The 27582-nt window shown below is 32.2% G+C and overlaps 6 protein-coding genes across 6 annotated transcripts; 2 read left to right on the top strand and 4 right to left on the bottom strand.

Annotated features, from left to right (window-relative positions):
* Positions 1-615: 615 nt before the first annotated feature.
* On the bottom strand, positions 616-3696 carry LOC114376199 (WAT1-related protein At3g30340-like). The gene is made up of 6 exons (XM_028334188.1): positions 3433-3696; positions 3131-3193; positions 2905-3021; positions 2370-2787; positions 1668-1819; positions 616-1051 (listed from the first exon to the last, which is right to left on the bottom strand). Exons 1-6 carry the CDS (start codon positions 3615-3617, stop codon positions 862-864), a joined length of 1125 nt encoding a protein of 374 aa, XP_028189989.1. The 5' UTR covers positions 3618-3696; the 3' UTR covers positions 616-861.
* Positions 3697-6958: 3262 nt separating this feature from the next.
* Positions 6959-8205, bottom strand: LOC114376200. The gene has a single exon (XM_028334189.1). It carries the CDS (start codon positions 8162-8164, stop codon positions 7043-7045), a length of 1122 nt encoding a protein of 373 aa, XP_028189990.1. The 5' UTR covers positions 8165-8205; the 3' UTR covers positions 6959-7042.
* A 1824-nt stretch (positions 8206-10029) lies between these two features.
* Positions 10030-12484, top strand: LOC114373301 (pentatricopeptide repeat-containing protein At3g62470, mitochondrial-like). Its single transcript, XM_028330795.1, has 2 exons — positions 10030-10492; positions 10549-12484. The coding sequence occupies exons 1-2, from the start codon at positions 10271-10273 to the stop codon at positions 12121-12123; spliced, it is 1797 nt and encodes a 598-aa protein (XP_028186596.1). The 5' UTR covers positions 10030-10270; the 3' UTR covers positions 12124-12484.
* Positions 12485-14451: 1967 nt separating this feature from the next.
* Positions 14452-15497, bottom strand: LOC114375107. Its single transcript, XM_028332857.1, has one exon. The coding sequence runs from the start codon at positions 15224-15226 to the stop codon at positions 14534-14536; it is 693 nt and encodes a 230-aa protein (XP_028188658.1). The 5' UTR covers positions 15227-15497; the 3' UTR covers positions 14452-14533.
* A 3661-nt stretch (positions 15498-19158) lies between these two features.
* On the top strand, positions 19159-24085 carry LOC114373300 (transcription factor MYB111-like). The gene is made up of 2 exons (XM_028330794.1): positions 19159-19163; positions 23583-24085. Exons 1-2 carry the CDS (start codon positions 19159-19161, stop codon positions 24007-24009), a joined length of 432 nt encoding a protein of 143 aa, XP_028186595.1. The 3' UTR covers positions 24010-24085.
* Positions 24086-24862: 777 nt separating this feature from the next.
* Positions 24863-26170, bottom strand: LOC114374820. The gene has a single exon (XM_028332516.1). The coding sequence runs from the start codon at positions 25973-25975 to the stop codon at positions 25025-25027; it is 951 nt and encodes a 316-aa protein (XP_028188317.1). The 5' UTR covers positions 25976-26170; the 3' UTR covers positions 24863-25024.
* Positions 26171-27582: the final 1412 nt, after the last annotated feature.

Here is a 27582-nt window from a genome sequence, read left to right as displayed (position 1 = left end):
AAGGTAAGCATCACTTGGGCAATTGATAGTTACACTTCGACTTTTACTTTTTGACGAAATTAGATAAAACAAATTATTTACATAAAAAAACGTAGTATGGAAATTATTGATATGACACGAGTGATTTTGATTTTTTTTTTAAAAATCAATTATACTTATAATAAATGTAAAAAATTTACATATTTTACATCAATTATAACTATAACTAATATAAAAAAATAAAATAATTCATATTATAACTTTTACGTAAATAATTTTTTATTTCTACTTATTTTTGTAAAAAAGTCGTTACACTCCTCCCAATTATAAACATACTCTTCCTTATTTTTTTAAAATAAATTTTATTACTAAAAATATCTTTTTATATAAAAGGTATAAACCTATTAAATTTATATAAAGAGGTGGGGAGAGGCAAACTTGTCTCGACCCATTGTAATCCCTCATTTTAATGCAAATTCTAAAAAATAAAGCTAGCACACACCAAGTCGTTAAACTAAGATCATGCATGGAAAAAATTATTTTTGAGAAAATATTTATTAAAAAAAAACAATTGTTTTGTAAATAAATTAAAATGCTTGGCCACTTAGCATAAATTGGTCTTATCGGAGATAAATCTTGATTACAAGTAAATAAAATCTTATTTGCTGAGTCTTACGATCGTAACATCTTGACTTTCTCATTTCACTACAATTTTACCCTCTTTTTTGTTTTCCTTTTCATTTAACGTACATTACATTACCTTATTCCCAGACGGATCAAACCATAGCCCCTTATACATTGTCTGATGTATTGTTTAAGTAAAAACCTACTTAAAACTATGTAGAAAGTTGCTTGACAAACGTGAACATACATATAAAACAATTAGTGGCACTGCGAATCACACGATTCTGCGTGAACATACACTGTCAACTGTTGTATTTGCGGTTGCGGTTCTTGCTCCTTGGTTTCTTCAGCTTCTTGGACTAACTTGACCACACGATTCTGCATTTCCATGCTCTTACCCCATAGAAGAATGTACAATCCAATAATCACCAAGATAGACCCCATCACACTAAACAGCAAGTCGACGAAACTTAAATCAGGTAAAGAGCAGTTTTTCATTTCCTTAACTAAATTTAATTAAATTGCACTAAGAATGTAAATATTTTTTATACTTTCATTCAATCATCAATTACTATAAATGAAATGATTGTTAAATTTTATAATATTTATTTTAAAAATCATACATAATAGATATAACTCAATTCACAACATACTCCGAGTTTATGAAAAAAGAGTTTATGAAAAAAGACTTAAGTTGAGTGAGTTTAATTTTCATAAAATATATTATTGGAAGAGACAAAAAGCTTTAAATATGATTAAGTCTCAGATCAATAATTAATCTAATAGTCAATCCTTAATTTGTGAGGATATCTCGGGTTCCACCCGAAAACCAAAGGTCTTATAGTTGAAAAAAAATTATAAAATATTTATACATTAAAATTAAACTTAATATATTGAAAATCAGGCTTTAGAGAGAGGCGACTGATTGTTATATCTAACTTTAGTTACTGTGGAAGAATTGAGAACCAAGGAGCCACTATAATGTGGGGCACTGATGCACTATTGTGAGGGAGTATATATTATAATAAGAGGGTGCAACTGTGCATAAAGGTAGAAGAATTTACCTTCCAAGATGGAGCTGCTCATGCAAGACAGGGATATCAATCATTGCTGCCATTATCTGAACAAGAGGACTGAATGCTGCAGTAAAGACAGGACCTCTCTTCTTCACACACCATGACATGCCCACAAAACACAAACCCGAACCAATCATCCCCTGTAAACAAATTGTTTACACTTTGTTAACCTTAAGTCATGAAACTGTTTACAATTCTAAATTACGCTTTCCTCCTTCATTGTCACTGGTCATTATTAGTATTAGATGCTTTCATCTTTTCTCTCTTTTTTTAACACAAAAACTCCAATCATGAAACAGCATCACGCAAAGCTGTCTATAGCTTAAGAATTTGCCACCCTTTTTCCATACCACAAAAAACAAAGGATTTGATTCTTCTAAATTGAGTAAAGGTAAAAGAAATAACTTAGGTGTTGATGACAAGATCAACATGGTATTTTAAGATATTCACGATTTGTTATGCATTTGCATGTACTATTATTTACTGTTAATTATTCATCTATAACTTCAGATTATTTCCTTTTTATTCTAAAAGTGAGTAACACACTTTAGAGGACCTACTACCTGAAAAATTCTCACTTGCCTTTGTAAAAGTAATTTCTCTCTTATCTTAATTTTAACGCAATTCTATATCGAATGGTAATGCCACACGGGAACTCTAACTCATCATGGCTTGGAAAAGTGAACTTACAGCATATAGAATAGCAATGATTTGTATCTTTCCCTTGAGAACCCAAATGGACAAGTTGTGGTCAGTGAAGAAGCAAATAACAGCTGATTGAATGGCCCCAAAGAAGGACATGATGGCTGTGCTAGAATACTGGCATGGATATCTCTTGCTTATTTTTGACTGTAAAATAAACCAAGAAGACCAAAAGATGGTTCCCAAAACCAACGCTATTACACCAATAGTCCATTTTCCCTTTGTCCTTGTAGAAGCTAGATTCACTGCAGAACTGTTGGCCACAGGAGATACAGATTCATAGTGAGAAAAATTAAACAGTGGCTTGCCTTTGTAAAGTGTCAACATCAATGCGCCGCCTATGCACACCAATGAACCAAGAATCTTAGCTCTCCCACTTTTGCATTTGATTTTCACGGTCTCTAACCTGTGAGAGAAAAGAAACAAATGACACGGTTACCCTGCATCATGTGATGGTAGCTTACTACAAAGAATATAAGAATAACATAGGTTTGAATTTTGAATTTTGAATTTTGATTCATACCCAAATGGTAATGCCATCATGAATGTGACCACAGGCACCATGTTGATGAAAGCACAAGAAAAGGTAGCAGAAGTATATTGGATCCCCATAAGGAAAAAGTATTGAGTCACTGATGCCCTACAGTCATGTTAATCACATAACAGATAATTCGCAATTACATGACAAGAAAAAAAGTGCTAGTGAGAAAAGGAAAGACAACCAAGGACTTGTATTTTTTGTGACTAACCCAACAATGGCACTGCAGAATAGGTAACATAAAATTCGAAATGTGAGCCTTGGTCTGTCGTTTCTGCAATAAAATTAAATATATGCTCATAATTGCAAGATATCTAATATCCCTTCAAGTATACATGGATAAATTACTAGCTTAACATTCTTGATGCCAATACAAACAAATTGTGGCTTAGGTGGGTGAGTTCAGAATCATTCATTATCGCAATTTGATCTATCTGCATGTTAACAATATCAAAGAATTCACCCCCCCCCCCCCCCCCTAACTACTAAAATTAAGAAGTTTAGGGTACCAACCTTTCCCTAAAGTAGCAGATTGGGGCTATGAAAATGGTAGCAATTGACAGCCGGTATGTGATAAAAACCAAATGGTTCATTCCCTCTTCAAGGACTTTCTTGAGAAGAATATTCACTGCCGCAAAAGAAAAATCAATTGCTATCATTACTATAAAAGGTTTCCATTCATCACAAGTACTCCTCATTTTCAGCTATGCAATTCTATTCCACAGCTCTTGATGGGGCAGGGTGAAGCTTTTCCTTCCTTATAATTTTATTTGGATGAGAAAGTGATAGTTGCAATGCCACAGAGAGCTACCTGTGGATTTATATAAAAAAAAAATATTCCAGAATAAGTGGTAAGAAAGCAAGATCAAATTCTGCAGTCACATCCAACATTTTAAGCAACCAGCTTTGACAATAGTTTAATAATTATGCACTTCCTTTTGTTTTCTTTTGACTGATTCTGTTCAATATAAGGAGTTATTCCAGAATCATGTTAAGGGCTTGTATAAATATTTATAGGTTGATTCATAATCTATGACCCTGACATTATTAGCCTATTATATAGCCACGTGTTTGTGCATTTGCTAATTCGTCTAGGAAGGAAGTTGGCTATGTTTCATGCTGTCCCTGTTCTTTTCACCCAGTGGGCAATTGAAGCTTCTGTAATTGGTGAGAGGCATCTTTTGGGTGGAACTGTAGAAAAAATGGTGCTTCTCCCGCCCTCATTTACGTGGCATCTAATACTATTCATCTTTTGAAATAGGGTAAGCAGCAGCCACAGCTCAAAAATATGGAAAGCCAGAAAAAATTTATCAAATCTTGGTTCAAATTAATCACTTCAAAAGGCAAGAGAATATAGTGATGAGCACAGTAGGAAAACGTTTAAAGCATGAAGAATTAACGGTCCAATGAATTAAAGCTCAAAATCTTCAGGTGGCATGGCTAACGAATTAGATTCTTTAATGTGGATAAAAGCTCACACACACACACACACACACACACACAAATATATATATATATATATATATATATATATATATATATATATATATATATATATATATGAAAGGTTAAGAAGTAGTTTTTGCATTAATTTTTGTGAAAGAAAGGAGGAATTTGAAGTATTCAGGTCTGCTCTAGTGAGAATGATACAATAAAATATAAGTAGGTGATATTAAACTGCCATCTAAAATTTTTAGATATTAGGTTATTGATGAGTGAGTCTTTATCAATTATACATTACTTAATTTGTTTATTTTTATTTAATGTAAAATTTTATCTTCACACTTAAATTCTAATAAAAAGATATAAGAGTTGGATAACATAATAAGTTATTATATTTTTTTTCTCAACATATTATTGGTATGAAATAGTCCTGTTAGAAGAAATGATTAATATTAGTTGAGAATTATGAATGCACAAAAGATAAATATTTTTCTCTCAAACACAATTTATTTTATGTTGAAAAGTTAATCAGAATTTTGAATTTTGAATTATTTAATTAAAAGATATAAGTTGTTTGTTCCTACTTGTGTTTATCATTGTTGGTGCAATTTTATTATCTAATACTTGATAGTTGATACACAATAAATAATTTATTTATTAAAGAGAAAAAAGACCATGCAGTTCATGTTTTCAAAGGAAATTTGCAGCAGAAAATTAAGATGGTTCATGATAATAGATGATATATTCCATGACTATGCAAAAGTGCAAATTAATTAAACAATATTATCTTGATGCCGGAACCTGCTAATATGGTCATGGGCCATGGCCTACATGGCTTGGTGGACATGGCGCAAATTCTATAGCATTTTGTATTTTAGAGCTTAATTAAGCATATGATAACATGGGTAAGTTAATTAAGATGTCAACTATTCCTTGGCTTTCCTGGGTGAGGTTCCTCCCTCAAGCTTTTTCTGCAACTAATATGCAACACTTTCCATGCATGATTCCTTGTTTTCCTTTTGAATTAATATATATATTAAGAGCTTGGTAGAATAAGGAGGACCGTTCAATTTACACAAGATCTAATCTAAGCATTAGCACTTGCTTTCCTTCCAGGGCAGGGTGCAACTTGGATTTTCATCCTAAAAAAGATTAAAAATTGGAAAAAGTGAAGAAAGAATGCTAGCATGCATATAAAGCCTCGCTCATTCGCCATAGATTGTGCCTCTTGTAGACTTTGTCAAGGCTCTTGTCCGTGTCATACAAATTCCACCACTACAATATTCCCTATTAACCTCCTGATATATATATATATATATATATATATATATATATATATATATAGCCAACCAAATGATGACACATTCGGAATTCAAAAGAATAAAGCTTGACCTCTTAAATCATTTCGAGTATTTTTTTAATTTCAAATAAGAGAATTTACAAAGGAGGATCGAGCTGATGGAATCAATGAATTATTAGACAATAAATCTGACATCCCTTCAATTTAGATTATATAAAGTGAGCATTTAGTTTAATTTATTTTTTAAAAGATAATTTATTTTTCTCGTGATTTGATCTGAACCACTTAATTTAGACACATGAATTCTTATCTCTTGTCAGCATGATAATTGTACCATACTTCTAGGGACATATTTTTCCATTTGGAGTCAAAATTAGAAAATTAATATTGAGGTCCGCGAGTGAAATTGTATAATAGAATGAAATGATAACCACTTGAGTAGTTAATTGTGTTATTATTGTTATTTTTGGTAATTACAATCATCTTCCATAAAAAATAATCATATTTGAGTGGAGTGAGACTTGCTTAATTATTTTTGTTCTTGCCAAATGTTTGCAGAAGAAGCACGACATAGTCACGAAAAGAATATTAACTGTTTAAGTTTAGCCCAAAAGAAAGGTTAAACGTTTGATTAATTTATTAGCTGGTGCTGGTGTCGATGAATCATTCAATAAAAAAGAAAAAATAATTTATTAGCTGGTGCTTGGTGTCAATGAATCATTCATTAAAAAAGAGAACAGAATAAAACTTTCATCGAAGATTTACAAATGAGTAAAGGAGTATTGCTAATACTTTTAATAACACACTCTCTTGTTATTAATCATAATTTATTAAAAATTAGAAATTATGAAGAGAACTTCTTAAATAAAAAATAAGACTTATAAATTTTTATGATTTTAAATAAATTTTAATTAATAAGGTAGAGCATTTAAAAGAATGTCTTATGTGATTTGTGATTGAAAATATGTGATGAAAAAGAAAAATTTCATTAAAAATGATAAGTTAGATCTTGATGTTTATTAATTAAAATTGTGTATATTTCATATGAATTACCAAACAAAAAAATGAGTGTTTTGCTGGCATTTGCTTCAATGAGCTAGTGTTCTCCTCTTATATATTTAGGGAAGGAATTTATCACAGATAAATAAAATAATGCCTTACAAATTAAAATGACAAAAAAAAAATGTTTATATGTTTTAAAGTCAGGAACAAACAAAACATTCTACTTCCCTCACAGAAGAAAATTGGTAAACCTTTGAGCATACAAAGATGGTCTTCTATAGTATCAAGTTAAAATTAAAGAATGATTAGTAGAGATCAAGATATATTAAGAATTGACAAATTGAGATTTCTTTCACAGACAATATTAACACTAACTAATCAAGCTAGCTCAGAGGGAACATAGAGGAGAGGATCCCAAGATCCATTAAAACTAAACCAGCTGTTGTTCTGGTCACATTGCACAAACTGTTGCTGCTCCAATGTCCAAAGACCTTCATTTGCACCACCAACTAGAGGCAACTGCATGCTCACCATATTCATCATTTGGCCACTTTTGTTGCTACTTGATGGTCCCTGATCCATGCATGTCATATCAACAGTAGACTCAATTACCCCAGAAAGTGGCCATATATTAGTCAAGGTGGCTGCAGCAGTGCTGGAAGATGCAAGAAGGCCATTATCAGGAAGAACTTGGCTCATATATTGTGTAGGCCAAGGCAAATCATATGCCACTTCACTGGGCCATGTTGCCACAGGTGGGGTTTGACAAAGTTGATGAGAGTTGACTCTACCACTGCTTGTGCTTGCTACAGCTCCTTCATGATAATCATGATTTGGGATAACCACACTCTTATTAGCACAAGTGTTTGATGAAGCTAAAGTACTCATCACACCATGCACAGGGCTGGTTCCAGTTCCATAATTCATCCTTGTGAGAACAGTATCATTAGCTGAAGATGATGGTATTGGTAATAATAACTCTTTCTTCCCAGAACAATTCTGACTTGATCTTGAAACCATGCCAGATTGAACAACTTGAGCAGCAGAATTTCCAAGAAATTGAAACTGATCAAACTTCCCTTTCTTTCCATCAAGCAGTTTTGCCTTAAGTGCACCAAGAAGGCCTTCTGCATCTGAACCTGGCTCATTCACATCCTCAAAAGAAAAGGGTTCAGTGCATTCAGGCACAAACTTGGAACCACCACGCTTATTAGCACCACCAGAAGAAGCTGACTCAGGCAACTCAAAGTTGGTTCTAGCATTGGAACCTCTCAAGGCTCGTGCAGCATTATCATATGCTCGAGCTGCATCCTCAGCAGTGTCATATGTTCCAAGCCAAAGCCTAACTTTTTGTAGAGAGTCTTTGATCTCAGCCACCCATCTCCCTGATGGCCTTTGTCGAACCCCTACAAACCTGTGGTGCCCTCTTGATGATGACTTCTTTCTGCTGCGGCTTATTCCATTATCACTCATTGCTCCCATATTTTGCTTCTTTGACATCTCAAACCCTGCCACAACATGACTTACGTACCTAACCTTTTGATGAGTTTCAAGGGAATTAGATGGGGTTTATAAGCTTTAATTATAAGGCTCTAGCATCTTCATCTCTTGAAAAGGGACAGATAAGAACATGTTAAAACTAGCACGGACACATGTGACATAATTTAATGAGTATATTAGAATGTCACCATTGCAGGCCGTGTTGTTGATATCGACACAAAGTTTTACAAAAGGACACAACCTTTTTATAATATTCATTGTAAATTGTAGAGTTTATGTTGAACTATTAATTATGCCAAAGAAACCAGATAATCTTTTATAGGTTGATGAGTTAATCATTTTGTTTTTATGAGCCAACTTTTTATTATCATTTTAGTCTTTGTATTTAAAGTTTTAGTCTCTATAAACAATTTTTGTATATTTTAGTTCTTATATTTCTATTTTGTTGCGATTCTACACTGCTACAAAATTAACAATAGACACTAAAATGTAAAAAAAATTGCTGGTATAAAGACCAAAGTGTAAAAATTTGAAGTGCAGAAACTTAAGCAAAAAGATGGTGCAAAGTAGAGACAAATTCATAATTTCATATAGGAGCCAAATGATTAATTAGACTTTGGTTCTATTTTCTGATCTTCTTTTCCATCCCTCAACATAAATAATATTGCAGTAGAAAAATTTACAGTTTAGGAGAAAAAAGTTGTTAAAAAAACCATTATATTTAAAATTAAAGAAGTCGAGAATGGCATAGATAATTTAAATCCGTATGTTAAATATAATCATCCATTCGCAGTCATGAATGGTGACAATCTGATAATCATATGCAAAGTTGTCCTGTTTTGATTGTATGGCTACATTAAAAAATTATCTCCAATTAAGGACCTAAACTGCACAGCTATATGGCAATTAAAAAAAAAAAAAAGCAAATAAGGACATTTGAATAGCTCCAAATAATCCTTGGCTCCAACGTTATCATCTTTAAGATCGAGGATGCAAATGTAGACTAGGCCAAATCTTTCGGTTCACCAAAAAACAAACAATTAGGCGTTACTACAGTTGTACTTAGTGTCTTTATTTGATCCATTTCTTTTTCTTTCTTGTTCCTTTCCTGCATTGGTGATTTGGTGTGTCTCTTTTCTTTTATGGGATAAGACATAAGATTGTTTCCGTGTGTATATACATAAAAAAGAAATATGAAGTAAGAATATATATATATATATATATATATATATATATATATATATATATATATATATATATATATATATATATATATATATATATATATATATATAAACATCTTGCCTGTAATAACTGGAGCTAGGGGGTAATACACTCCAAAAAGTTATGAAATATCACTTCATCCTCAGAATAACAAACTAGTAAATCCCTTTGAGGAGCTTAAAAATATACTTCAAAAAATTTACAATTAACCTCAACATTCATATTATATCCGGGCACTTTAGAAGACTAATTACAAATTATAAATAATGTTTTGATATTAGATAAATAATTAACAAACTTATGAAACGATCGATTCAATATTTATTTTATTTTAAATTTTAAATTCAACATATTAAATTAAACATGAAGATATGATTACGAAGCAGGATAATAGTAAATTGGTGGATAATTATATTCTTATAAATTTTATGAGTAAATATTTATACTTAAATCTAAACTTATCCAGTGGATAATTTTTTTTTCTATAATGAATATTTATGGTAAGTTGAAATATTAATTAAGATTTTAAAAAATCAATAACTTGATAATTTACTCCATCTTTTCTGCTACTGCTATTGAAAAGATTATTGAGATGCCCCCCCACACCCCGCTCCTTTTCTTTTCATATTTACAAACTTCCATTTTCAGTGGCCCAAGGGCCCATCAGGGTTTAACCCGTGATCCTCACCCATTCCTTCATTGCCACACAAACACCTAACGCCACTCACTGCAATTCTCTTCTTTTCGTCCTTACTTATTTCACTGTCTATAATGTAAATGGCACTTCAATGACTCTATCTCTCCGACACAGAACCATAACCTCCTCCAACGTTCGACCTTTAACTTTGTTCCTACGCCACCACACAGATTCACAATTACCTTATGGCCCCTGCTGCGTCTTCTCCACCACCAAGCTTCGCTCTCTCCATCAGAGACGACCACCGCAAAGACGAGGAGAGCAAGTGCGCTTACCTTGTGGTAGCTCTCTGCCCTTGTCTCGTTTGCTTCGTTCTTCTCTTAATTGCACTTTCCATCATTCTCGTTGTCAAATTCCATTTCTTTTGCCACACCCCTCTCCACTCCTTACTCTACAAAAAAAACTGCTGATTCCCCATCTCGCCACTTTTTCCGCCTTACCCTCTTCCCCTTTTCATGAAAAGTTTCCGTTTTTGAATAGTCCTAGGACATTTGCTAGTAATGCTGATTCTGGGGTTGAGAATGATGATGATGATGATGATGGTGGTGATGGTGATAAGGGTTATGATGGTAGAGGTGTTAGTGGTGAATCATGTGCAGATCCTGTTGAGGTTGAGAGGGTATGCAAGGTGATTGATGAATTGTTTGCGTTGGATAGGAACATGGAGGTTGTTCTTGATGAATGTGGGGTTCGGTTGTCCCATGATTTGGTTGTGGATGTGCTGCAAAGGTTCAAGCATGCTAGGAAGCCGGCCTTTCGGTTCTTTTGTTGGGCTGGGAAGAGGCCTGGGTTTGCTCATGATTCTAGGACTTATAACTTCATGATGTGTGTTCTTGGGAGGACTAGACAGTTTGAGACCATGGTGGCAATGCTTGAGGAAATGGGTGAGAAGGGCCTTTTGACAATGGAGACTTTCTCCATTGCTATCAAAGCCTTTGCTGAAGCAAAGCAAAGGAAAAAGGCAGTTGGGATCTTTGATCTGATGAAGAAATATGGGTTTAAGGTGGGTGTTGATGTGATTAATTTCTTGCTTGATAGTCTCAGCACCGCAAAGCTTGGTAAAGAAGCACAAGCTGTTTTCGAGAAGCTGAAAGATAGATTTACACCTAGTTTGCAAACTTACACCATACTTCTTAGTGGTTGGTGCAGGTTAAAAAACTTGCTGGAAGCAGGGAGGGTGTGGAATGAGATGATTGATAGGGGATTTAACCCTGATGTTGTTGCACATAATGTTATGCTTGAAGGATTGTTGAAGTGTAAGAAGAAGTCTGATGCCATCAAGTTGTTTGAAATCATGAAGGCCAAAGGTCCTTCACCCAATGTTCGGAGTTATACAATTATGATACAGGACTTCTGCAAACAAAAGTTGATGGGAGAAGCTATAGAATATTTTGATGTAATGGTAGATCGTGGGTGTCAACCTGATGCTGCACTTTACACGTGTTTGATCACTGGGTTTGGGAGGCAGAAGAAAATGGATATGGTATACAGTCTACTGAAGGAAATGAGGGAAAGAGGTTGTCCACCTGATGGAAGGACCTACAACGCTTTGATAAAACTGATGACTAGCCAACATATGCCAGATGATGCAGTGAGAATATACAAGAAGATGATTCAAAGTGGCATCAAACCAACAATTCACACTTACAACATGATAATGAAATCCTATTTTGTGACAAAAAATTATGAAATGGGTCATGAGATTTGGGATGAGATGCATCAGAAGGGGTGCTGTCCTGATGATAATTCCTACATTGTATACATTGGTGGGCTTATAAGACAGGACAGGTCTGGTGAGGCATGCAAATATTTAGAGGAAATGTTAGAGAAGGGAATGAAAGCTCCGAAGCTTGATTATAACAAGTTTGCTTCTGATATTTCTAAGACTGGGAATGCTGTCATTCTTGAGGAGTTAGCTCGAAAGATGAATTTTGTTGGTAAGTTTGAAGTGTCTAATGTCTTGGCTAGTTGGGCTGACATGATGAAGAAAAGTGCCAAGAGAAGAGAGCCTACAACATCTGCTAGGCAATTTACATGATTACTTGATTGAGTTACAATTGGCCAAGGACCCCTTTCGTCCAAGGTTGTTATGGCAACACAATCTCTGAGCTACTGATCATGTTTAGATTCTAGTTTTTGTGTGAACTTCTTTTTTGTACCCCCGCTCCATCTCAAAAAAAAAAAAAAACTATTTATTTTGTATATTGCTGTTGGTTGTGTGTATAATGGCATGTACTAGTTTGAATGAAACATTCGGCTGATCCTTCTTGAAGTCTTTGTCAATTTGCTGTTTTACATTGAAGCAGACAAGTGGTAACTACCACATCACATGACAAACTGGTTTACATCAGATTTTTTTGTTGTACTTTTATTCAATGAACCTATGAGTTGATTGGTAATTCCCGTGCCTAAATTTTCGTTTTATTCTTTTCACTTCTATGTTTGATCTATGGTATAACAAGAGATTGCCTTAACAAATAATTTGTGATAAGGTATAGGACTAAGTTCTTACTGTCAGTTTTTTTTTTTTAAAAGAAGTTTCTACTGTCAATGGGCATACATATGCCAAAATGCTTGATAAGGATCTCTTTACTTTCTCGGTCACATGTAACCTTTATAAAATTGACAACTGGGATACTAACATCGATGCTCCATACTATGAATGGTTATTTCAAAGGTTTGTTTATTCAAATTAGCAATTAGAAACATGGATGAGTCTGGAAATTTTAGTAGATTTAAAGCTGCATGAGCATGCTAAAAAAATTTATACAGGATAAAGGTAAAAGAATAACTATATTTTTTTTACAATATTATTTAATATCCTCTTACTGAAAGAAAAGTATTAAATGTTTTATATGTTTTTAAGACATTGAACGTATTTATGTTTTATTTAATGTATTTTATAAAGTGTTATAAAAATTAATGAAAACAAGTTATAACTTATAAGAAGAATATAGCAGTGAAATACTTGGCAACAAACTGCAACTAACATTCTATTTGGTAAAAGACAACTTTCTTCTATAAATTAATAATGACTGAGTGTGTGTTCGAGTAGGCGGTGCGGTCACTGCACCTTGCTTATTTTTTCAGTCACACCAATGCAACTCTTTGTTGCTTTTCCATTTTCAATTATTCACCATGATTTTTGGTGCTAGAATTGATTTTGCTTGGTATCCAAACATGCACTTTGGTTCTTCATTCAAATTGTTGTCTTACAAGAATTACGAGATAAATCCAATAATCCAACGCGAAAGGAAGGTCTTGATCTGTTGACATAATTACGTTTTGACCTCACAACCGGTTAGCCAAGCATGCTCTGAGTGGGTCAGTAAATCTGTCAGCGTTTATGCAACTCTACCAGGCCCACCTTCATTGATATCTATTCGGTTAAGTTCCAAAAATTTGGATCTTCAACTTCAAGTACTACCGATTTCTGGCCCAAGTGTCTGGCCGGGAGGGACTTGGGATCAGTCTAATTGGAACTTGGAAGGTTGGTTTTGACGTTCTGTGGTTAATGCAACAAAAAGAAAAAGTACAATCACATAATTGCTGATGTGTCAATTGCATGAGATTTTCATTTGTCCATATAAAGAAGAAAAAAATTTGTAAGGTGGTAAAAAGGATATAGGGGAGAATCATGATAATTGAGGAGAGGAAAAGTCAATCGCTTGTGCAGTGCCATTGACTGGCTGAAAAACTATCAATCAAATGATTGCATAACGATTGTTCTTGTGCTTGGTTACTCGGAAATTACTGATCAAGGAACATTTAGATACTTCTGGAATCTGGATTCTAACATTTAAGTATCGGCAATGCTCTTTTCCCAGTATTGTTTTGCCAAACAGCTTGTAATAATGCATATACTGTTCATGATCTTAACAATATTATACGTTTGATAGATTTCTGCTTCTTTAAATTTAAGTTCTATACAATAACAGTCACTGAATAAAGTGAATATATGTATACAATTACATGAAAAATGGTTAAAATGTCTAGTTTTCTTTATAACTATCAAATTTTCTTTTTGCTCTATGTATAAGAAATGATATTACTTATATTCTCATTTTTCATACATTCCAGTGAAGGAAGCAAAAGTGATCAGAAAAAGCCGAATGAGTTGGTATTCAATTATGTTTAAGCTTTTTCAGGTTGGGGAGTCTGATATTTTAATTCGGTGTAAGCTTTGTGGCCTTAAATTTGATATAGAAATATTCAAACTTGACATGGACCTACCGCAACAGAAATTGTTTATGACCTACAATGATCTTAAAAGCTGAGATGCATTCCCCTCCTCTAGTCTGAAATTACAATGTGGAATTCCAGAAAATCGAGAAGGAAAAAACGGTTAAAAAGCTGCGGCTATGGCAAAAAGTGAAACAAAATTTCAAAGATATAATAAGCGAAGTATATGTAATAATACAAGAAAAAACTTGAATAACAAAACTTCATCATCTAACAGTGGAAGCAACAGTTTGAGCCCACCACCTGAGACTATCTTTTATGTCAATTTCATTGTTCAGAGCAGGAATCTTCCAATTCACGAGAGGGTTCTCTTTCTTTCTCCTTTCTTGAGCCTTCCATGCTTCAGAGAGGTAAGGTCTTTGGACTGAGGACCCTAATTCAGAATCCTCTTCTTCCTCATCACTTTTCCCTAGCCTTTGCAAGCCAGGAATGATTGAAGCCAAACTTGAGTCCTTATCTTCCTCTGAGAAAACAAACCCCAGATCCATGAACCCTTTCAGCTCCTCAAATTCAAGGTCTGATAAACTCTTGCTCGGTCTTTTCTTCCTCCTTTCCCTCTTCTTAGGCAACACTAGTAGTTGAAGCTGCACATGTGCTGCTTCTGCGTCTGTGACATCTTTTCCTGAGAGAATGGTTTGAAGCTTTGGTGAGAAAACTGAGTCTGGTGAGAGAGAATCGTCCTTGAAACATGTCATGGAACTCAACTGGTCGCTCATGGATCTGCTATGACCGCTTTGGATGCGTAAAAGTGTTGGTTCTGATGGTTCTTTTATTTGATTATGATCTGAAGAATTCTCATGAAGACTTGTTGGTATTGTTGATGAACTTGTGTGTTCCTTCAAATTTTGATGCCCGAACCAGCATGAATCAAAGAGCTTCAAGACTTCTTCTGCATCCATGATGAATAGATGGTGGCTTTGGAAACTCAGCTGAGGTTTCTGAATTGTACTAGCAGACGTAAATTGTCAAGACATGGTAGATAAGAATTAATATAAGATATGTTATATTATACCCTTCATGAACTCTGAAATTACGAGAAGAATTCAACCAATCATTTACACGTTTTGGATTTGAGACATTTCCCTTATTAATGTATCATTTTGTTGTTTATTATTTGTATTTTATGAGTGGTAAACCTTGGTTTTGGACAAAAATGAAAGTGTTTTGGAGTGGGGTTGGCTTTAACAAGAGGCAAAAACAAAGGTTTTTTATGGCAAAATAATAGAGAATTACGAATGCTACTAGATAAAGCCAGATATGAGGTTGGCCAATGGTTGATATCAACCACACTGTTGCCAATCTTTTTCTGTTCTCTCAGATGTTGAGATTCTTTTGTCACATCTCTTTCTTGCTGGTTTGGTGATTGCATCAAAGCTTTCATGTGTAAACTAATTGCGCCTAGCAGTCACAATAGCAATAATTGATAGTTGCTTCCAAACTACACAAAATTGAAAGCCTTTTTTTATCCCTGTGGTCGGCATTAGATGCAATTTTCATGCTAATTTTCTGACTGTGCTAGAGATTTTAGACTTACATATACAAAACTTTTTAACGAAAGGTATCATGTACCCTTTTTTATATAAATGGTTTTGGCAAATTATTTACTCCATAAACATCATTTTCCTTTGATATTTAAATCTGTTTCTGATATTTCATATGCGTCTCTGTGCAATTAAAATTTGTTGTTAAATTACACAAGTCTTAATTAAATTAATTAAAGAATCAGATTGGGATTCACTTCATGTAGTTATGAATTGATGTTAAATTAAACTTCACGTGATTAGCGAAAGCACAGAGTTATAATAATCCAACATGCTTCTACCAAATCATATTATCACTTTTAGTTACACCATGTGTGTTGCACTGTTGCTGCTACCTAATTGTATATATTATGGCTTTTAGTTACATCATCTGTGAACAAAATAATAACAACAGTAACACTTCTTTTACCTTCTTTTCTATATGTTACTCAAGTTTATGATTTGTCACAAGTACACAAGCACTAAAATTGAGTTTAATTTGTCAAATTAAGTTTTTCCTCGTCCAAACATAAAGATAAATTTTTTAAAGACTAACACACATATTTCCCAAATATTTAAAAGATAATTTGGGAAGAAATGATTTTTGTGAATGTAATACGTTCTGGTATAAAGTAACGACGGAGTGGTCTCTACGGCTTCTGCCACATACTATATACGTTCCACAATCTCGTGGTTAGGTGAAGTCAAGCAGAAAATCATTTTGGGAATATTATGATAATAAACGTACATTGTTGGTTGTGGCGGATTCAATCATTCAGCGAGGAGGGGAATTACTGATAAGCCTAATTCCACATGTGCGTTTCGTGATGGAAATTTTCACACAAGCATACAACAAATATATAATATATACATAAATATACATGTACGTTTATTATTAACAAAAATATATATGTTTATTGTTTACGTGTAAATTCTAGTTGAAAGGATTCGAATTTCCATTGTAAATTTTTAATTTTTTTAAAAAATTATTATGAATTTAGGTTTGGGGACCTAAATTCTTAACTTGATTTTAATTTTTTTTTAAAAATTACAGGGTAAATTTTAGTTCTTTTAATCTAAATTTATACTGTGAATAATAAATATATGTATGTTTGTTAATAATAAATGTTTATGTATATATTATATATTTATTGTATATTTATTTGAAAATTTCTCTCGTGATGACTTCACGAGACAGTACCGTTGATTTTGTTTTTTTTTTTTAATCTTTGCCATGTCATTGCAAACAGTGCCGATTTTCTTAAACAAAGTGCATCTGGTTTCTTAAACATTAGTGTTCTGTTTGGTGTAGAAAAAATAAGATAGAAATGGAGAAGAGAGCATGGACATAAAGTGTAGGAAAGTGAGAAACAATGAGGAAATAAAAAAGTGGAGGGTTTTACCTCAAGAAACAATCATACAAACACGCGAGAAATAGTATGGGTGTAAATAGAAACCTAAATCCTCTCTGGCCCAAATTCTTCCCACCCCCTCTACTTTCTCCTAATTTCTCTTTCATTTGTTTTTTATTTTTATTTTATTTTTGTGCTTTTGTTTTCAGTTTTTTTTTTTTTGTTGAGAGGCAGGAGGGATATGAATCTTGTAAGTAGTCTGTGTTCGATTGAATTTAATCTTTTGTACATCCTAATCCAATTAAACATAATTAAGTTGGGTTGACTTTACTTTTTTTAGCAATCCAATTTAATATTAATTGAGTTGGATTGAGTTGAGTAATTAAAAATATATTGTAAAAATTTCAAAAATAAGAAAAAAAATAAAAATAAAAATACTATTTTGTAAGGATAGAATAAGTATGTTACCAAACAAATAAATAATACTTAATGAATCAATTCATTATTTATATATATATATATATATATATATATATATATATATATATATATATATATATATATTTGAGTTAATTAGATTTATTGAGTTTGAAACTTATGAACTAATTACTTAATCCAATTATAATTTAGTGTACCTAAAAAAACAACTGCTTTCTGCTACTAATTTTTAGTTACTAGTGTATGTTTAATAGAATGAAGAAAAAAAAAAGAGATACAAATTTTAAATTAAAATAAAGAGTTAAAATATGAATCTAATGAAATTTCAACGTTTATTTTATTTATTTTTTATTCTCTTTTGCATCTATCAAATACAGTGTTAGTTAATCTTTTATTTTGGAATACTTTTTTCAACCTTCAACGACTAACTTTTTTAAATATAGTCTAAAATAACAAAGATAAAAGTGAGAGAGAGAAAAAATAATAAACAAATATATTGTGAAGTCAAACACTACTTTAAATAATGTCTGAAAAAACGTGGCAAGCTAACGAAATAAATGCTACAAGAACAGTAAAACATTCATCGGTACCATTTGCCAAACACTTCTAACTTTAATTAATACTACTAAAACTTATTCATTATAAATTATTTCTTTTACGCTAGTACTAGTACGTTGTAGTAATTGACAAACAGAGCCTTTTGTCTAGAAAACCATGTTGCAAAAGAAGGAACATAATTGGAGTCAGATTGTGTAAGCCAGGGAAGGAAGGTTGTTGTAAGAAGACTGGGGATGCAGCTGGTTCTGGAAAGCTCGGCTACAAATTTTTGTGTTACGTTATCTTATGACTTAATTTAGGATATTGAATAATTATAAATTAATGCCTGAATCATAACCTGTTAATTTATTTCTTGAAAATATGAAAAAGAAAATTTAGTTTTTAAAATTGACAATTTTTTCCCATTTGAGTTTTGGGCATTAAGACTTATTAAATAGATTTCTAACTTTAATAATTACTATATACTAGTATCATTTAATTGCTGACAATCGATTTGATTTTCTATTCACCGATATAATTTTTTTTTGACAGAATCACCGAGATAAACTGATAAATGTAAAGACTAAATTAAATACACGGGGCAATATTATTTATAGACTAAAAAATAGATTGGTGTAAAATTACTTATTTTAAATTTTAAGGACATTTTTTTTTCATTTTCTATGGACTAAATTGACAAGTCACTATACATTAAAAAAATGAAAATGATTATAATGTAGGAGATTAATTTGATTTGATGTATTACTTTATGCGAGATTACTAAGACCACTGCCAAAACTTTTCGGATGGGAATATTTAAACTTCACGAATATAAGTTTAATAAGTATAAGCATACGTATACTAGCTAGTTTATTTAGATAGATTTATAAACTTATTGAAAAATCTTCCAACAAACTACATTTTTACCTCTAATTAGTTACTACTTCCTTGTAATTATTCCCAAAAGGGTAAGAGTTACGGGTAATGAGGTAAATAACTTTGAGAAACTGCTCTGATGATAATCTTTCGAATGGATGTTTGCCTATTTTATATCTTATATCCAACCGTTTGTATCATTAAAAAAAGACATAACTATCAACATTGGTTATAGTCTTATAGATAATTTTAACATTATTTCAAACACTGTTGTGGTCCACATCAATAATAATATAGCGTGGGTATAGCCTGACCAATGTCTTTGAAGCAACTTCATAATTATTAAGTTAAGCTAGTGACGACTTTTCTTGCATTTTGCAGACTTAATTGTTTTGATTGTGCAGTCGTTGTTCGATGAAGCAGATAAAATGTTCAACCCAGAAAAAGGGAAGGACAACAAATTCAAAGAGAGATGTGATCAATAAATTAATATTGGAGCATGGCATTGTACCTTTCTTCTTCCTATGCTAAAGTGGTTTAGCGTGTGCAGGAGTATGAATTGTTGGGCAAATCTCCTTTGGCAGTTTCCCTGGCTGCCTTCGTGACCTGAATGGACATGGTTGAGTGCCCAACTAACCCGGCAATGCACCCGCACTTGACTTGTTGCAAGTTTTGTCACACTGAACAATTTCAAGCTCAACATCTGTATATATAGGTGATGATAATACTCAGACATAGCATATATTATACAAAAGGTGCAAAAAGTAAAGAGTAAAAGCTAACATGTAATAGCACAATTTTAACACACTTTTTTAATATTTTATTTATTATTGACTTAAATTTATTAAAAATTATAAAATTCTATGTTCTGAATGACTTCTTATTCAATGAGACTTGTTTATTTTATGAGTTTATAATTTTGTAATTTTTTATAAATTTTAATCAGTTGCAAAAAAAATATTAGAGAGTGTATTAATTGCTAGCATAATTCAAAATTAAAATACTAGATACTCCTATCTCAAATCATGATTTTATTGTAAGACCTAAATATTCCTATAAGCTGCGATCATTTTGATAATTTTATGAATATATTTTTGTGTTGGAAATTAAAAATGTATACCATATGTTGAACACTTAGAAAAATCATTTGTCTACATGTATCTGTGTTAAGAAAATGTGAAACTTGTAACAATAAAATTAAAATTTGATATGCCTAAAGAGGCGTAGGCACGATGAAAGCTTTCCCAAGAATTTCTCCTCGGCCACATGCTGTATCCCATGCATCCCGAATTTTGTAATCTAAGAGTTGGTGACAGCTAGATCCCTTTCACCTTAAATTCTAGTATGAAGGTTTTCTTGATTCCTTTTTTTTTTTGGGAGTAGTGTGCATGAATCATATAACATCATATAAACAAGAGTCCTACTTCATGCACACAAAAATTGCAGATACATACATACATCGATGTATGTAGTATATATAATTTCATAGTTTGTGATAAATTACAGTGAAAAACGAGCATCTGATTTATATGCGAAGAGAAATTATGATAAAGACATATCCTTGGACTTTGAAAATAATTGATAAGGAGAGAATCAGGATTATAAACCGGGAACATGAAACTTCCAGTGGAATTGTGCTGGCATATGCTCCTCCTACTCTTTTCTATGGCATATCCAAAATTTGGTGCGATTATTACTTGCTATATATAGGACTTCTATATTATAACATGATAGCCTTAGACAGAATTAGTGCCGTAAGTGTGAAAGACGTGCTAGCTGTTGAGGAATGACAGAGCAATTCTCCTTTGGCAGAGAGAACATGCACATGCATTCTTCTGGTTTGCCAAAGGAGAATTGTCCTGCCAAATTCTAACAGTTTATGATCAATGCTTAATTAAATTAGCAGTTTCTTCTTCTTTTTTTACATTTTCTGCTAGAGACATGTTTTAGATTATTGCGACAGTAATAAGCCCATTTAATTCCCTCCTTAACAATCGAATTATATGCGGATAATTCTTCTAAAACTAATGCCTTTTCTAGTTTTCTTCAGATGTGAGGAAAATGGACAGTGAAAAAAATTCAATTTTAATTACGTGACATGGAATTGAAAAATAGCAGAGATTTTCCAAGACTATGTCCTTCACAGGAAATGGCTTGTCGGTGGAAATCAGCCACAAGAAGACTCTTATGCATTGATATCATGTGATTAGATTAATCAAAAGTGAAATTTAGGCTAGTAATTTTTGTTTGCTACATTGCTATTTTTTATAAGTTAGAATAGTAAGTAAACTACCTACAAAAGGCAGAAGGATCATACATCGTGTTCTTTATTTGGCAGATATTAATATTCTCTCAATGTTTAACAACAGAGGAGATTTTTGTTTTGGTTTTCTTCTTGACATTATATCAATTATTTATCTTTCCTCACTTCTTATCTCTCTCAAAATTTAGACACTTAATTTAATGGGTGTCCAAAAGTTATATTTCTATAAATTTTAACATTCATGAGACAGAAAGAGAAAATTGATGTAAAAAGACAAAATAAGTAATGTTATAAAAGTAAAGATAAAGAAAAAATAATTATAAAAAGTGATGTTAACATTTATTATAAGGATAATATATATTACTCCTTAATTGGTGTTTCTCTGCCCGAAAAAAAAGAGTGTTTCTCTGTCCCTTTCCCCAGTAAATACAATATCACAAAACCAGTAAGTGTACCTCTTTTGGCCATGTTCAGCTTGTCAGAAAGATATTAGAGCGGTCCAAAACTTATGCTAATGGTTGAGAATTAGGATAGGTTCTGTTTATTTTGATAAAACAGGTTCATTATCGAAATTGACATCGTATTCGTATGATATATATGGATGAAAACTTTAATAACTGACCAAGAGTCTACTTAAACGATCAAAATAACAATCTTAAGAAGGAGAAAAAGAATAATGATACATAAATTAATTTTTATTTTAAATATCTCATTAATATTTCTTTTTTTTTTATCCTTGTCTTTTTATTATATCATAAACTTTATTATATATATCTACATTTTTTCTCTTTTTTTACTCTCTCTCTAGGTATTGGATAACATATTGAATGTTTATCAAACACTTTCCAAAAGAAAATAATAAGCTTGCCGAGAAAGAAGATCCAAAGGTGTATGTGTTCTCTCAGTTTCTCTCTATCTTTTCTTCTTCTCCATTGCGTCAATATTGATTTTCTTTTTCCTGTCTGAAATAAATAAAATAATGGTGCTTCCACGAAATTTAACTAGGGCACATGTATTTCCTATCCTCAGCATCTCCAAAACATTTTTCCTTGTTCTTGTAAAATTATTTAAAGCAATAGCTATATATGTCCACATGCAGTTATTTGTAGACTTAACAGTATAAGGTGGTATGTATTGGGCTGACAGTGTCAAATGGCATTTTCTACTCACCAAATAAATGCCACGCACACGCTCATTTGTCGACATAAAGAGAATAGAAAAATCTTTCATTCTTACATTAGGGACTAGGACCCAAAGGAAGCTCAAGTACTTCTGAACTCAGATCTTAATATTTATCTAATGATGGAATTGATCATATGTATATTTTTGTCAAAATTTAACTTGTACTGATGCCTGGATTTGGACCCACATTGCATATCAAAAGTCAGACAAGCAACCATAGATCACTGACCATAAGAGAAGCTCATGCGCATCCTACTATTCTATTAACAGTAATCCATTGAACCTGATAACAGAATAAACTTGTGATATATGTGAGCTTTATTTTCACTTGTTATGGCATAATTGAGGACAAAATACTCAGCACCACTGACGTTATGAAACCAGTCATAGATAAGAACCAGTTAATTATTTTGATTATTCTTCTGTTTAACCCTTTGAGATCCTGACTTAAATATTTGTGGATGCAAATATATATACATACATATATACATATTGTCAAAAAAAAATATACATACATACATAGATTTTCATTCATCTTGTTAGTACATAAATGAGGATTGATGTAATAATATAATATGCGGGAAAAATAATTAAAGATAGATGTGGACTCTTGACAATTGACTGACTTATAACATCTGTATTCAACAAACAAATTGCAGTGGTCCCATATACATAAGTGGTCCTTTTCACTCCTTCAGTATCAAGGAAACATCGACGCATCATAGAACTAAAATATCTAACACGAACAGCCATTATCTATGTACGGTATCTTAATGCCAGCGAAAAATTAGACATGAATATTTATAGTCATCATAAGATCAAACTTATAAATATTAAAATTAGAAAAACATAAATCAACGAGCACTAAAACGAAGCAAATTTAATATCTTACAAGAATCAAAATTGAAAAAAAGGTAAACTTAGAATAATTAAAAATGAACAAACTCTTTTACAGATCCAATTTTTTTTTTTAAAAAGTACGAACTTAAAATATCAAAAACATAGTAAAAGTTAAAAGTTATAACAAAACTTGTATAAGTTCTCGGAAGTTAAAAGTTAACTGAAACTGGATCTTTTGTGTATGTAGATGGTCCTTGATTGTTGGGAGACTTCCAGGAAGAACTCCAAATGATGTGAAAAACTACTGGAACACCTACATTCGAAGGAAGGTATCATCATCTCACAAGGTGGTGATCAATGAAAAGCAAGAGAAAACAACAGTGAAGCCTCATGTGGTGATAAAGCCTAAGGCTCGAACTTTCTCAAGACCTTCACCCTCCGGGTTGAGAGGGAGTAATGTTCTTAGAGAAGAAGGTGGTGAGAGTGGGGCCAAACACTGCTCAACTCATCATCAAGCATGTGCAGCTTCATCAGAGTGCATTAATAATTGGAGTACTGATCAGTGGTGGAAAACTATGATGCACGACAAGGGGGACAACTTAGACAACAACCAATGCTTGTTGGCCTACCAGGATGAGGTTGGGAAGCTAAAATTCATAATCCTCTTAAGTTAAATTATTCGTCTGATCTTATAGTTGCACAAATTTTATTTTTTAGTTAATAAACTTAAATATCCCTTTTAATTCTTGTAGAAGCACTTTCAATTATGTTTTGGTTTTTGTCCTTAAAAAAATTTAACTTCGTAAATGGACACTGATGTGGTGTTGCCTTGGTGTGTGTTATATATGTTTTAGTACCTACTACTATACTTGCATTATTTTTACATCTTCATCTTTATAATTATACAAATTTTACTTTTTAGTCTCTCAACTTAAAAAATATTATATTAGTTCCTCTATAAGTACTTGCATTTACATTTTGGTTCCTGATATAAAAAAAAATGTTAGCAGTGTCAGGAATGATCACAAGATATTGACATGACATTTACATTTACATCTCTCGTTTCTTCCACCTCCTTTTTCTCCTCTCCCCTTGGTTGTTTCCCTCTTTGCTTTTCCTCATCAAAACCTCCTTTCCTTTTATTTTTCTACTTCTATTTCTCTTAAATCCTCTTATATCAATTAATTTCCATATAACCTAAATCAGAGAGTCTTTAAAGTTGCAAAGTTGAATCTGTTTCTTGGATAAGACGAGATAACTGCGAGTATAGCAATTTGTGTCGTCTAACACTCTTGTCATGGCAATCCCAAGTCCTAGCTAACTAACCACGGTAGATGTCACTTGTCATCATTGCGTAGTACATACATATATACATAAATACAGTGTCTGTTAACTGTAAAAAGATAGATATATAAATATTATAATAAAAACATATACGAGACATTATTTATTAATTATCTTTTATTAATCGTTTAAATATCTAAGCTATGGGAACGATCGAGCTGGAGAAAAGATTCACGTACCGTATATAAGCAAGGCTCATTCATATTTGAGATTCAGTTTATGAATAATTATAAGCCACGTAAAACAAATAAAACATACAGTATTGTGAAAAACGAAATACTTACTTTCACTTATATATTCCTAAATTACAAATTAAATGAAAGTTTACAATCGATACTCTTAATTTTATAAGGGAAGCAAGGGCTCCTCCTCCTTTTGCAGCATGCGTTGCAAGCTCCCATAGGGTTGGAAATGAAATGTTGTTGTTTCACCGCGAGACTTCTTGCATATTGAATACAAGATTGAGAAGCATCCCCATGTGTAAAACTCAACCTGAAATATACCAAAATTCCCTATCTGGCTCATGATGCTTTTCTTAGAGTCCATCGAGAGTTTGGAACATGTGTTCAAGTACACGCAACTCACAAACAACCCTACAGATATAACCCCGAGCACTACATTCACCACAAATCCTGCAACTAGCTTCCTCTTTCCCTCTAAAAGCTCTGAAGCCTTCTTCAATGCCTCGGTTCCACTAATCTCTTCACGAATCGAGATCTCAATTGCCAAATTCCCATAAGTGGCCAAATACGCGAAGACTAAGACACCTGCTGCAACGAATATTATCGTGTCGATGCTGCTGGCTAAGGAACTTTGTTCAGCTTGCTGGCCACAACTTGAATTAACAACAAACATCACGCGCTGATGGAACACGAACAATATTCCTAAGAATATATAACCCAATTTGAATAGCCTTACGAAGAACCAGGTAAAAAGTAAGCTTCTCGCGGGTTTGGTCAATGATAAAATGAGGTTTTTGATGCTCAACTCCGCTTCTGGGTCTATCTTCTGCTCTGAGGCTAAGATATGGAGCAGTGGCTTTAGCAAGGAAAACATGGATATGCCAAGAACGGCAAAACATTCAACTTGTGCAATAACTATGATATAGTGAAAGGTTGCGCCTACAGAGTTGTCGGCACCTTCACTGGTGAGAAAAACACTGGATAAATGACTTATGGCATAGAAGGTATAGAAGAAGGACGGAGGTGAGACCAAGAGACAGAAGAAAACAGTGGATATGAGCTTATGTTTAGAATAGATATCTTGGAGTTTTCTGAGAAATCCTGCCAAACCCATTTAGATCGATGAAGGGTGTTCAAAATAATTTTCGGAGTGGATTATTGATGACCAGGTTCCGGCAGTGGCATATATATATATATATATATGCATATAAGTTACGGGACGAGGAATAATTCAAGGTCAATTTAATGATCTGAAATACAGACGTTACGCAAAGCTTTCGATCAGGAATTATTTAAAGTCAAGATGATGAGCTTATTAAAAAATAAGCGTGTTTGAATTCAATTTATTATAATAGAGGAAAGGAAAAGTATAAAAAAGAAAAAATAGTTATCAGAAGGTTCCTTGCTAGCACTGAATGGTGCAGAAATTTGCCTTTGTTTGGGACCCATTATCATTTCGGGATTACGAAATTTCTTAGCAATTTCCCTATGAGTTATTTTTTTATAATAAAAATATATTGTAAATATTTTTAAAAATATTTATTTAGTAGTTATTTTTGTCTTAAATGATAAAAATTGATATTTTTATTATTTATGGTTTAAACATATGAAAAGGATAGATTTCTATTATCTTTTCTTTTTTCTATTACACTTACCCGAGGATATCTTCTGAATAAGATTTTTAAAAAATATGCATGAATCAGTTTTTGGATTAGATATTCAGGAGATGATAATTTCTAATAGAACAATAAGAAAAAATTACATAAGAACATCGATACTAGACATAAAATGATGGTTTTATCTCCATGCATCCATGCAAACACCTAGAATTCACACTTCATACATTTTTATTTATCGAGAGTCTTTGTTGAGAGATAGATAAATAAATAAGTAAATGAACACGTGTGGAATAAAATAGAATCACCTAAATTGATAAACAAAAATCATAAACTTATACATTCTAGGCAAATAAGATAAGTCAGGTCCTAATGGTATCACTTTTTTTTATCTTTTATTTCTATTATCTTTTACTTCTTTTATTTTATCTTTTTTAATCCTTATCATATTTTAATTTAAATTTTTTATTTTTATTTTTAAATTTTTATCCTATCTAATATATTTATTTATCTATTATTTTAAAAAATTTATCTCTTATTTTTAAATTGGATTTCGATCGGGAATTATTTAAAGTCAATTTAATGATCTGAAATACAGACGTTACGCAAAGCTTTCGATCAGGAATTATTTAAAGTCAAGATGATGAGCTTATTAAAAAATAAGCATGTTTGAATTCAATTTATTATAATAGAGGAAAGGAAAAGTATAAAAAAGAAAAAAAAGTTATCAGAAGGTTCCTTGCTAGCACTGAATGCTGCAGAAATTTGCCTTTGTTTGGGACCCATTATCATTTCGGGATTACGAAATTTCTTAGCAAGCTAAGAACAATTTCCCTATATGAATTATTTTTTTATAATAAAAATATATTGTAAATATTTTTAAAAATATTTATTTAGTAGTTATTTTTATCTTAAATGATAAAAATTAATATTTTTATTATTCATGGTTTAAACATATGAAAAGGATAAATTTCTATTATTTTTTCTTTTTTCTATTACACTTCTAGAGGATAATTTCTGAATAAAATTTTAAAAAAATATGCATGAATCAGTTTTTGGATTAGATATTCAGGAGATGATAACTTCTAATAGAACATCGATACTA

Source organism: Glycine soja, chromosome 11 (genome assembly GCF_004193775.1).
Source record: "Glycine soja cultivar W05 chromosome 11, ASM419377v2, whole genome shotgun sequence".
Taxonomy (NCBI): domain Eukaryota; kingdom Viridiplantae; phylum Streptophyta; class Magnoliopsida; order Fabales; family Fabaceae; genus Glycine; species Glycine soja.
The sequence above is the reverse complement of the archived record's forward strand: the minus strand, read 5'-3'. Positions and strand labels throughout refer to the sequence as shown.

Coding starts and splice junctions, on each gene's coding strand:
- LOC114375107 (XM_028332857.1), bottom strand. CDS start 15,226: ATGGATGCAGAAGAAGTCTTGAAGCTCTTTGATTCATGCTGGTTCGGG.
- LOC114376200 (XM_028334189.1), bottom strand. CDS start 8,164: ATGTCAAAGAAGCAAAATATGGGAGCAATGAGTGATAATGGAATAAGC.
- LOC114376199 (XM_028334188.1), bottom strand. CDS start 3,617: ATGAGGAGTACTTGTGATGAATGGAAACCTTTTATAGTAATGATAGCA. Junction 3,194..3,432: donor ATCTGCTACTTTAGGGAAAG/GTTGGTACCCTA, acceptor ATTTTATTGCAG/AAACGACAGACCAAGGCTCA. Junction 2,788..2,904: donor ATGATGGCATTACCATTTGG/GTATGAATCAAA, acceptor TTTCTCTCACAG/GTTAGAGACCGTGAAAATCA.
- LOC114374820 (XM_028332516.1), bottom strand. CDS start 25,975: ATGGGTTTGGCAGGATTTCTCAGAAAACTCCAAGATATCTATTCTAAA.
- LOC114373301 (XM_028330795.1), top strand. CDS start 10,271: ATGGCCCCTGCTGCGTCTTCTCCACCACCAAGCTTCGCTCTCTCCATC. Junction 10,493..10,548: donor TACTCTACAAAAAAAACTGC/TGATTCCCCATC, acceptor TTTCATGAAAAG/TTTCCGTTTTTGAATAGTCC.